General features: G+C 40.7%; 1 protein-coding gene across 1 annotated transcript in view; it reads left to right on the top strand.

Annotated features, from left to right (window-relative positions):
- Positions 1-10,202: 10,202 nt before the first annotated feature.
- LOC101852394 overlaps positions 10,203-12,901 on the top strand; it is a gene marked incomplete in the record, with an annotated part of 18,123 nt that continues 15,424 nt past the window's right edge. Inside the window, 1 exon segment of the mRNA XM_035968679.1 lies at positions 10,203-10,493. Within this exon segment, the coding sequence (XP_035824572.1) occupies positions 10,412-10,493 (82 nt within the window).

The raw sequence follows: 12,901 nt of genomic DNA, 5'->3' as shown, positions 1-12,901 counted from the left end.
CACACCTACAGGAAAGGCTGGCCTCTCAACAAAACGAAATTTTGGGTCGATGTTTTTGAAAGAGCCGAAGTTATGGAAATACAAAAGTTCACTTCCGGAAATAGTCATCTCAAAACACTAAGGTGACGGTATGCCGTACATAGGCTCTAGATCTACATCTATATATCTAGACTCTATATCTAGAATCTAGATCTAGTCTAGAGAAGGTGATCTTATACTTTATACACTAGATTCTAGATTCTACCCTTTAAACTCTTTAACACTACATATAGATCTAGATCTAGATCTAGATCTAGATTCTAGATATCTATGCCCAGTATTCAATTTCTCTCAGTTACAAACGTCATGATATAGATCTAGATCTACGTACTTTCAGAAGGGTGGACTTATTCACTGCGTAGGGTAGCTGCGAATGACCAATATAAGCAGTCGCGGACCAACTGGCGACAGTCTTGGAGAGCGAGGTGGAACAGGGTGGTGGCAATCCTGTCTCTATAAAATACCTCATGTGCTCAGTAAAGAGATTGTCGTCAGGAGAGAGGGAGGCGCCGAAACCTGCCACCTGCCCCCACTGCCTTGTGGGTTAGTCCTTTTAGTTGGCTCCCTAACTCCACCCCCACTGCAAATTTTAGTAGGAACATGCCACTGGGCACACACGTACCTTGAACAAATCTAAGAATTTTGATAAACGGACACAAGCTCTATCTGCATAATTTCACTCTAATTTGCATAAATTAAAATGGCCGCCATTGAAAAATCAAGCAAAATGAAAATAACTTTAAATTATCATACACATCTTCGATTTTCATGAAAATGGTGTCAAAATAGATCTAGATCTATATGTTTTTGGGGATGCCTTAACGGTAACCATTGAAATAAAAATTTTGGATGTAAAAGGTCCGTTTAAAAAAAATTCATTTAATATGTTAGTCACATGATGTGATTATGAAGTATATTTTGCATATTTCTAATTGACAAGCTTGGACCTCCGCTTTCACCAGTCACCCCATCGATGATGCTTCCCCTTTTAAGGGAATCAGCTCACAGTTCAATGATGGTGTTCCATGGGATGAACATTGTTGCTGCTGTTACAAAGCAGCTGAATCCAGGACAGACCCCGGTCATGGTTGCTGATCAGCCACTTTTTACATTGGCAAAGAAATTTCCGTGGAAATTTTCAGATGTCTTGGGAGATGACAAGTTTGTGGTGACGGTTGGGGCGCTGCACACTGAGAAAATGCTGTTTGAAGTCCTAGGGGAATGGCTGGAAGGGAGTGGCTGTACATCACTTCTGTCAGTCAGTGGTGTGGCTTCAAGTGGAGGTGCTGATTATATGATGTAGGTGACACATCTGAACCGCTCTCGCTACATGCACCAAGTCACAGCTCTTGCTTTGTATAGTTTACTGAGACAAGCCTATTGTGAATACCTGACAATGACTATTGAAGATGAGCCATTGGAACTGGATGCTTGGATTAGGTATCAGCGAGACCGAGAACCGCAATTTTTGTACTGGCATCAGACTCTTGACCTGCAGCTGATGGTTCTGCAGTTTGTGAAGTTGATTCGGACTGCATCGTTTAATCTGTACTTAGTGACTTTAGAACATCTCATGCCATGGGTGTATGCTCTTGATCACATACACTATGCCTGCAATCTACTCATTCATCTACGAGATATGTGTGACCTTCGAGAAATGCATCCAACAGTTCATAAAGAGTTCATGAAGGGAAAATTCGTTGGACAGAAGACAAGTCGTGCATTTTCTAGCATTGCCTTGGACAAATTCATGAGCAGCTCATCGGTTCTCTGAAGGATGATTGAGGAATAATTGGATCCTGTAGCCCTTGACAGATTTATGATTACTGGACCAGAACTTGCTCGCATCATTGAGGAGTTCGAAAACACACCTCAAAACAGTCATAAAGCACCATGAACAGTATCCTAAATGTCGTGAGACTTTCAGAGAAGATGTGAATGGCTTAATCAGTGCATTCTCTGATGTGGAAATTCTTTCCTTGATGAAGTATCTGGGCAATTGATTTCTCTTGACAGGTCCAGAATCATGACAGGTGATGTTATGAGCTCTGTGAGAAACATCACAAAAATTGGAAAAGACAAGTATGAAACTTTCTTTTCAGAAAGGGTTTCATCCAGCACATCCCCATGGACCTCCACCTTTCACCTGAATAGATTGCCTCTTTTCGATGTAAAAGCTCAACAACGTAAAGAAAAATCCGACCTTGCTTCCATGAAGGAAGAACGAACCCAGTATATTGAAATGATGCTCTCTGGGCACTCAGGAAGGGACATTGGTGAAGATATGTTTGCACATGAGAACACTACATTACATGTACCACCATCTCTCAGTTCCCAGGGTCAGATGCACAAAGGAACAAAATCTGAAATTGTCAAGTGCCTCGAATGTGAAATTGAGATTGTACTTCTGATACTTCCCCTAATTCTGATGTTGTTATTCTAGATGGAGCCTTCACCGTGCAATCACTGAGACCTGGTACAGCATCAACATTTCAGGATTATGCAGACCAGGTGTTTCTTCCATATTGTGATGTCATGGCTAAAGGGTGTGTCGTGGGATGTCTACAAACACGATAGTCTCAAATCCAGCACTCGGGAAACCAGAGGCAGTGGCATGCGGTGTCGAGTGACATCATCAACCAAAGTAGCGAGTAACTGGCAAGGATTTTTACGGGTCGATGAGAACAAAACAGACTAGTTTTCTCTGTTAGCAGAGAAAATGCAAGAGATGTACACAGAGGGCAAGCAAGTTGTTACGACAACCTTCGGAGAGAATGTTCTCACTTCACCTATTCGCTCAAGTACTCGCGCTTTAGCACCTAATATTCATGAGGAAGCCGATTCAAGGATTTTTTCCATGTTGCAGATGCGACATATGAAGGATTTAAACACATCACCATTCGTGCTAGTGACAGTGATGTGGTGATAATAGCTGTGTCCTGTTTCCAAGATCTAAACATTGATGAGCTCTGGATAGCCTTTGGATCCGGCAAATCATATCATACATACATATCCCAGTTCACCAGATTGCTCTGCAGTTGGGACTATCCAACTTCTAGCATTTCATTCTCTGACCGGCAGTGACACCACCTCAGCATTTCAAGGAAAAGGCAAGAGAACAGAATGGGCTGTTTGGCAGGAATTCCCAGAACTCGCTGCAGCACTTCGGCGCCTGTCAACATTCCCTAGTAGAATCGATGATGATGTCATGTCCTATGTAGAGGCATTCATCGTTTGCCTTTACGACAGGTCCTTGGACATCACATCAGTCAATGCAGCACGCATGGAATTGTTTTACTACAAAGGCAGGCATTTTGAGAACTTGCCACCTGCAAAGGATGAATTGCTACAACATACATTACGAGCAGCATCTCAGGCAGGCCACATCTGGGGCCAACCCCTCATCTGTTCTCCAACCTTGCCTGACCCATATGAATGGAGATGGGTCATGACAAATGACAAGTGGTTACCTCGATGGACAACACTTGCCCCTATTGTCAGTGCATGAAAGTGTGCAAGCCTCCATGCAAATGTTGCAAAGCTGGTGTGAAATGCAGTACTCTTTGTGCATGCAGGGGAGCTTGTTTCAATTAAGGAAAATAATGTGTACATTATACATATCAGTGAACATAACGCATTGGTTATTGAAAGAATAGGCAAAATATGGGTGAACCTGGCCTTCTAAAGGAATTTTAAATTACAAAAGCAAAACCACATGAGTAGTCCTAGCATCTTCCCAAAATTATGGTTGAGCGTCATGTTAAAATTTTTTCAAGGCGGCCTTTTTTAATGTTTGCAAATTATTAAGAATCAATTTGACCTTTAATGACAATTCTTTGGGTGTCATTGAGTTAGTCAGCCAGAACTTACTATGGAACAATAGATTTATATTTCTATCATTCTTCTGTCAAAAGTTATATTCGGTTCGTATTTTCATGATACTTCAGTGGTGGCCATTTTTCATTTATGCAGTTTAAGAGTGAATTTGACCTTTTATTATAACTTTCATGGTGTCATTGTCATTGAGTTTGCCAGCCATATATTTATATGAAACAACACCAAAATTAATGTTCTACCATTTGTCTGTCAAAAGTTATATCCAGTTACCATTTTCATTATATTTCAGTGGCGGCCATTTTTAATGTATGCAAATTAGGAGTGAATTTGACCTTTTATTATAACTTCGATGGTGTCATTGAGTTTGTCAGCCATATATTTATATATGAAACAACATCAAAATTAATGTTCTACCATTTGTCTGTCAAAAGTTATATCCAGTTATCATTTTCATTATATTTCAGTGGCGGCCATTTTAAATTTATGCAAATGAGGGCCTGAATATCCATGTGGACCTTGTGTCCGTTTCTATTTTCCAATGATATGGTGTAAGGTACTTACATGCCAAGTGGTTCCTTCCTTTTAAAATTTGCAGTGGGTAATGGGACTGCTGGCCTAAGTCAGCCCACTATTTTGGACAAAGGCTAGCGGAGTTTAAACCGTACAAAAATCCAGCAGAAGGCAAGGGGAAACCACTGCTGTATTCTTTCCCTAGAACTAGAACATTATGGATCATATCACTTCAATAAATAAAGATAACGACGTAAAGGGGAGTTCTGAAACAACTGCCTCGTCCGGTAGGGTCAGTCATGCACAGCAGGTGACACCAGATTGTCATCAAGATACTGCTCAAAAAAAGAAAACTCAAACAAGAAACATAGCAACCTGGAATGTGAGAACAATGCTAGAGAAAGGAAAACTGGACAACATCAAGAAAGAAAATTAAATGAAGAGAATGAATGTTAACGTCATGGGTTTATGTGAAGTACGATGGACAGGGGCTGGCAGAATATTGTCCGACAGCTATAACATCATTTACTCAGGAGGCGACAAACATGAAAGAGGAGTAGCGGTCATCATGGGCATAGCAACATCGAAGACACTTAAGGGGTACCTGACAATATCAGACAGAGTTATGCTGGTGAGACTGAAAGGATCACCATTCGATACAACCATCATCTAAGCGTATGCGCCAACCTCAGAAAGCACAGAAGAAGAAATAGAGAAATTTTATGATGAAATAAACCAAGCAAAGACACATTGTAAATCACAAGATATTGTCATAGTCATGGGTGATTTTAATGCAAACGTGGGAGCAACAAGACATGAAGACATAGTGGGTCCATATGGACTGGGAACCAGAAATGAAAGAGAAGAAAAACTGATAGAATGGGCCATCATGAATGACATGATTATTGGAAACACTTGGTATGATGAACAACCACCAAGAAGATTATGGACCTGGAAGAGTCCTGGAGACAGCGCTCGCAACCAGATCGACTATGTCATGATCAAGAAAAGATACAAAAACGGGATGCTAAATGTCAAAACGCGGCCATGTGCAGACTGTTACAGTGACCATGTACCCGTAGTGGGAAAATTTAGAATCAGATTGAAAAAAATACACATGAGCAAGAACAAGAATATGGAATTAAACATGGCATTACTACAGTCAAACAAAGAAATGCAAGATAAATTCAGAATAACTGTACAAAACAAATTCGGACCCTTAGAAAAAATACAAGACGTAGAAAAACAACGGGAACAGCTTAAAACATCTATAAATGAGGCTGCAAAAGACGTCATACCAGAAAGGACAACAAAAGCAAAGAAGAAATGGATGACTGAAGAAATTCTTAATCTTATGGAGGAACGAAGAACAAACAAAAACAATATGGAAAAATATGTGAATCTTCACAAAGAAATCAGACACAAAAGTAATCTAGCAAAAAAGACCTGGTTAAAAGAAGAATGTGAGGAAATGGAGAATCATTCCAATGCGAACTCAAAAGATCTACACATATAAATTAAAGAGGTGTGCCATACAAGAACACATGGACCAACAGGATGCCTCAAATCAAAGGATGGGAATATCATAATGGACAAAGGCAAGATACTAGAACGTTGGACAGAATATATCGGTGACCTGTACAATGACAAAAGAGATGAACAAAGAAGAGTGGAAAATAACAACGAGGGACCACCAATCATGAAAGAAGAAGTTATCAAGGCACTACGAAAGTTAAAGAAAGGGAAAGCTGCAGGACCGGACAACATTACCTCAGAGATGATTAAAGCTTTAGAAGGCTTTGGAATCACCACGCTGACAAAAATTCTTAACAACATATATGCCAGTGGACACATTCCATCAGACTTGTCAAAATCTATCTTCATAGCTTTACCAAAGAAACCTAATGCAAACGAATGTGAAACGCATCGTAGGCCTACCATCAGCCTCATGAGCCACATAACAAAAATATTACTCAGAATAATTATGATGAGAATACGAAATAAAATTCTCCCAGAAATAACCCAAGAACAGTGTGGATTTATTGAAGGCAAAGGCACTGTAAATACCATATATATGTCATCAGAACAACAATAGAACGTGCCCTAGAAGTTCAGAAAGATCTTCATTTATATTTTATAGACTACACCAAGGCATTCGACAAAGTTAGTTCTTAATATCGACGGGAAAGACTTACGGATTATCAAAAACATGTACTGGGATCAAACTGCTGCAATGAAAATAGAAAACGACATTAGCTAATACATACAGATTAAAAGAGGAGTCAGACAAGGATGTGTACTTTCTCCAGAATTGTTCTCCCTGTATAGTGAAATTATCATGAGACACATAGAAGAAATGCCTGGTATCTCGATAGGGGGACATAATATAAACAATCTAAGTCTAAGATATGCAGATGACACAGTCCTAATAGCAGAAGATGAAGAACACCTGCAGAATATATTAAATCTCATCGTACAAGAGAGTGACAACATGGGCTTAAACCTAAACATCAAGAAAACCGAAACGATGGTGGCAGAAAAACTCCAATCCCAACATGCAATATCAAAATCAATGATACGACCCTCAAGCAAGTACAACATTTTAAATATTTGGGGACCATTATATCATCCGATGGTAGATGTCACACCGAAATTAAAAGCCACATTTGCCAAGCAAAAGCAACCTTCCACAAGATGAAACAGATAGGCTACTAACAAACATCAATCTGTCACTGGAAACGAGGAAAAGAGTAGGCTACTGAAAAGTTACATCGAGCCAATCCTATTATACACGGGTGTGAAGCGTGTACAATTAATAAACAGCTGGAAAGAACAATTGTAGCGACAGAGTTGTGGTTCACAAGACGCATGCTACGTATCCCATGGACAGCTAGAAAAACAAACGAAGAAGTCCTGGTTGAAGCAACTTATAGAAAACAACCAAGGGCGGCTCGTGGGTCTAAAAAGTGGGCGTGCACAATTAAGCTTTCTTAGGTTGAAGATAGTCAAGGGCATAGTAAATGAGATGGTGTATAATTTTAGGATCTTTGGTTTGGTGAGGGAGAACCTTGTGATCCTATTTTCATTCTTTTTACTAGGGGCTTTGACTTCTAGAACTAAATCTGTTTGTTAGCTAAACGTCAATTTCATTCATCCTGCATTAGAACTGAACACTCAAGTAATACCTTTCACCACTCCACTACAAAACCGTTCAAAAGCACAACTCATAGGACGATGACTTAAGTGTGTCACGTTCACCTTCCTCAGGTTCACTGTCACAGAGTCACTTAAAATAGCGGCAAGACAATGAACCAATCGCAATTCACTTGAGCACTCCGCTGGATTGCTCCGGGGCTGACATAATTTTGGCATAGAATAGTGCACAGTCTATCGCGTTTATTTTTAGATTGCCTACTGTGGGTTATGTTTCGAACCTATTCGGCAGGAGCACATTTGAGATGTGCCATCGTATTAATATTAATGTACCGCCAAACTCGCTACGAGTGTCGTCATCACTTGGGTTATCCCAAAGAGCGATTTATAGGTCAGGTTTCCACTGTTGAATATCCTGCTATGCATATATACAGCGCATGAACTTTGGCATGGCATAGTAGATGTTTTACGGCGCTATAGACACAGAAATGACAGTTACGGCGCCAGTGAGAAACGTATTTTGATATAATATTTGGCTTGTGTTTGTTTCTGGCGTCTTTTATTTTGTTATTGTAGGTGTTTTACGTAATAGAACATTAAAATTTTGGGCGGCACTGCACGACCGTGCTCAATGGACGAACCGCGCCGGAAAACAACTTATCACGAATATAAGAAAACGACAGGCAAATTTCTTCGGACACACAATGCGGAAAGAAGCATTAGAGAATATTGCAACAGCAGGAAAGTTTGATGGAAAGAGAGGCAGAGGCAGACAGAGGGAAAAGATACTGGACAAGATGACAACATGGCTGGGGAGCAGCAAGAACAACAGACACCATTGCTGCAGCGCAGGATAGGGTGAAGTGGAGGTCCATGATCGCCCACGCCAGTCGGCAAGGCGCCAGATGATGTTGATGATCTCATGCCACTCAAGGCCTATCATAAATAAATAAACAGCTTGCCCGGTTTACTAATCTAGAAATCTAGAATCTAGACGTCATAACAGATGTATAGGGAGTATCCTAAGAATTAAGTGGCAGGATAGAACAAGAAATGAAGAGCTATGGGAAAGGACAGGACAAAAGGATATATAGAAGTAGAAATAGGACTAAGAAAGTGGCGTTGGGTGGGACACTCCTTCAGAAAGCCCACCGGAAACATCAAAAGACAGTAACTGCAATGGAACCCACAGGGAGCACGAGGCAGGGGTAGGCCACGGGCCACGAGAGACACAGAGGATATGTGTGGAAAGGGTCATGAGAGAGATAAAGCTCACTTGGAACGAGCTATGAGGAATGGCCCAGGATAGAGATAAATGGTTATGAAAGGAGCTTGTATGTGGCCTATACCCTGCCAGGGGTCAAAGGCATTGGTGATGATGAGTGCAAAAACTGTGTTCACTATAAAAATAATTTCCTGTAACAAGTTTTGCAAGTAAAAAGTGTCATTGGAGAGCTGTTACGTAGGCCATATGCGTAATCAAAATGTGTGAGATAAGCGGGAAGTGCTGTGAACAATACCATTTTCATTTTACGTATGACAGAGATTTCAAGTATTTTATTACATTTATGAAGACATTTTTTTAAATCTAGCCCCAAAAATATGATTTAGTTGAGACAAATTGAAACAAACGGCTGTGCAAAGTATGGGTGGCATTGATTCACCCATTAAAGAGATATTTTAGGATAAGTTGCGCAAGGGGCCTATGAATTTTTAACCGCACTATAGTGGGTGGTTTTTCTACTCATTTTAAAAGGTTTGCAGCTGGGATGATATCGCTTTTAAAAGCAAGTCCGTCCTTGTTTCCTATTCGCGAAATTATCTTTATTGAACGAATGTTTTGAGAACGTTTAGTGCGAAAAAGTGTTCACTATAAAATGAACTTCTTGTAACTAAGTTTTGCCACTAAAAAGTATCATTGGTGAGCTGTGACGTAGATTCTAACCCATATGCGTATATAAAATAAATGTGTGTGAGAAGCGAGGAGTGCTGTGAACAATTCCATAATTGCCGCGTGAAGGAGACTTGTAGTATTTTATATAAATTTATGAAGGAAAGGTTTTAAATCTAGCCTCAACTGTTGTGGAAAAATATGATTAAGTTAAGACAAATCGAGACAAACAGCTGTGCAAAGTATGGGTGACATTGATTCCCCGGTTATAAAGATAGGCTATTTGAGGATACGTTGCGCCGGGAATTTAGCCTAGCAAATGCAAATGTAGATCTAGTGCTAGACTAGGCAGATCTAGCCTTTCTACCCTACGATCATTATGATGGTCTCGAAGAGAGAGAGAGAGAGGGAGAGATGGAGAGAGAGAGAGAGAGAGAGAGAGAGAGAGAGAGAGAGAGAGAGAGAGAGAGAGAGAGAGAGAGAGAGAGAGAGAGAGAGAGAGATACAGTAGGCCTTACGGTATCGGAGCGGGTGGTTGGAGGGGGCTAAAGTTGGTGGTAGGTCCTTCTTCTTTATTTTCAAACTTGTTATTGTCGGTGTCTGTCTGTTTTACTTTTTTTCCTAGCACTAATATTTAATGACCATTAGGGCCTATTTTGTGTTTATTTGATTCTCTTTATTCAAAGAAACAAACCCACAAACAACATCGGACCTTTTCATCTAAACATGGCATAATAATTATAGGCTAATAATAGTAACAAATAGGCTAATACAGGCACCATTAAAATGCATGTTAATAGATAATAATATGTATTAATTATGAGTGCCCCAGAACGAGAAGCCTATTAGCAGCTTTTTGCTGTAATTGTAATTGATGCACTCCTTATAGATTTTCTGTTCGTTGAGCAGGAATACTTCGAACGCAAAAGACTGCGTGCGATATCCGAGCCCAAACCCACCGACCCCATCACGGGGGATGAAATGAAGACTAAAACGACAGGGAAACACAGAGCGGTTAGTCAAGACATACTCTCCTTTCGGAGGCACAGAATTTTCAGAAGTGGTGAGACAATTTAATTTTTATTCCACACTCCTGCTACCTCTCAACATTCCATTCCTTTTCTTTTCATTTATACACCAACTAGAAAGTGGATTGTTGTAGCACGCCATTGTGTCTTATTTCTTTTCTTTCCCTCAGCTGTTTCTGCCTATCTGTCTTGCATCTCCCGTGCACTATTATTATGACGGTAGTTGTGTCGATGTATTTCTCTGTACTCAAACCCAAACCGTTCGGGCGCTCAACTCACGCAAGCACGTCCCACACGCATACACACGTAAAGACTCGCACATCAACATTGCACACCGTAAATTGAGACAACGCCCCCCCCCCTCCCCCTCCAAAAAGTACAAAATATTCTCTCTCTCTCTCTCTCTCTCTCTCTCTCTCTCTCTCTCTCTCTCTCTCTCTCTCTCTCTCTCTCTCTCTCTTGCCCTTTTTAATTCTTAGTGGAGCATATGCCATCAACAACATTTCTCCAGCCCTTTCTAGCTGTTTCCTCGATGTTCCTGCCTTTTCCATTTCCGTCGTACCGCTTGCCTCCTTGTCATCTTTGGTCTTCCTTTCTTACGTTTTCCTTGTGGATTTCACGCCAAAGTCTGTCTGATGATGCTTGTCGGGGGGTCTCCAATCCATTTCTATTTCTTCACATGTATATCTTCCTTTACTGGTCTTTGGCTTGTTCTTATTCCCACAGTTGAGCATTTTGTGACTCGATCGTACCACTTGATCCCCACTATCCTTCTTAGACATCCATTTATGAAGCTCTGCAGTTTCCTTGCTGCTGATGCTGTGAGCCTCCATGTTTCTGAACCATACACAGTAGAACAGTCTTCACATTTGATTTTAAGATCCTCAGCTTGGTGTTCAATCCCAGTTCCTTGGACATCCATATATTCATGAGGATGATGAATGCTGCTCTTGCCTTTTGGATTCAGACGTTGATGTCTTCATTTGTCCCCCCTGCTTTGTTGATGACATTTTCCAAGTAGGTGAAGGATTCAACATCCGACAATGATGCACCTTGCAGTGTGATAGGAACGTCGGCTTCATTAATTTGAAGAAATTTCGTTTTATCTGTGTGAATATGGAGTCCAACACTATGGAAGAAGGTCCTGAGGCGATCTGTCTCATGTTGCATTTAGGCTCGACTGTGAGAAAGAAGTGCCAAATCGTCGGCAAAGTCCAAGTCTTCCAATTGACTGGAAGGGGTCCACTGAATGTCACCGCATTGTCCCGATGTTGTCTAATAAAAAGAGAAAAGACGATAGCAGGCATCCCTGTCCCACTCCAAACGAGTCTGTTCGCTGCCCTCCAAGAAAGACACTGCAGCTCATTCCCTCGTACATCTTCTTGATCAATCTCACGAACTTGTCAGGAATTCTGTAGTAGCGCATGAGCTTCTATATTGAGTCCCTATCTTGGCTGTCAAAAGCTTTCTCGTAGCCAACAAAGTTTACGTACAGGGAAAAGTTCCACTCTGTGGTCTATAAATGAATGAAAAAGTCTTCTTGACAGAGATAAGAGATCTATCACTGACTAACCCTATCCGTACCCCATGTTTTACTATTGTATTTATACGACGTGGGGAACTCTGTACCAGCACTTTCCAAAGAGGAAATTTACTGGTAAATGCGATCCGTACACTTTGCATAGCAGTCTGCCAAAATGATTTTTTGAGAAATACTGAAAGTTTCAAAAAGACGTTCGAACTAGAAGTATTCTAAAATGTGAAGAATGCAACCCGGTCGTACAAAATGACACCAGAGCGTACGGATAGGGTTACGTTACCAGACTGGCATATTGTGAAATCCTATATTATCATGTTCCCAGTAAATTTGTCTCAATTTACAAACAATAATTATTTATCTGTCTTCTTTGAATTTATTAACGTTATTTCCACACTAAAGTGCACATAGGCATTATCTTTACCGTACAAAATGTCATTTATCATTTCTCGTGAAGGTAATGCATGCCGTATAAAACCGGCATCTGTGGTGTAGCGGTAATTGGCGCCTCGCTGTCGCACGTAAAAGTCTGGAGTTCGAGTCGCGCATGGTGGAGAATTGTTATCGACTAACTCAGTCTTTCAGCTGGGACATTGTAAACATTTCAGTCCGGGCTGGCCCTGACAGGCAGAGTCGAACCAGCCTCATAAATAATCTGCATTGTGTCGGTGGGAGGCTGAAACAACTGCAAAAAAAAAAAAAAGGATATCATAAACTCCTCGCTTCATGTACCGTCAGAAAAATTCTTGGGGCTACTTACAAGTGACAATATCTGATTGTAAGGTTAAATTATATAGTGCCCACCGCAGGTCATGTTCACGGCCCAGTAAGATTATCTAAGCAAGATAAAGGGAAACACGTGGCATACTTTACAATAATTCAGCGACCCGCATCAGTATTCGTTCT

This window comes from Aplysia californica, unplaced genomic scaffold, assembly GCF_000002075.1.
Source record: "Aplysia californica isolate F4 #8 unplaced genomic scaffold, AplCal3.0 scaffold00075, whole genome shotgun sequence".
In the NCBI taxonomy this organism is placed as follows: Eukaryota; Metazoa; Mollusca; class Gastropoda; order Aplysiida; family Aplysiidae; genus Aplysia; species Aplysia californica.
This window is presented reverse-complemented; position numbering and strand designations above follow the sequence as displayed.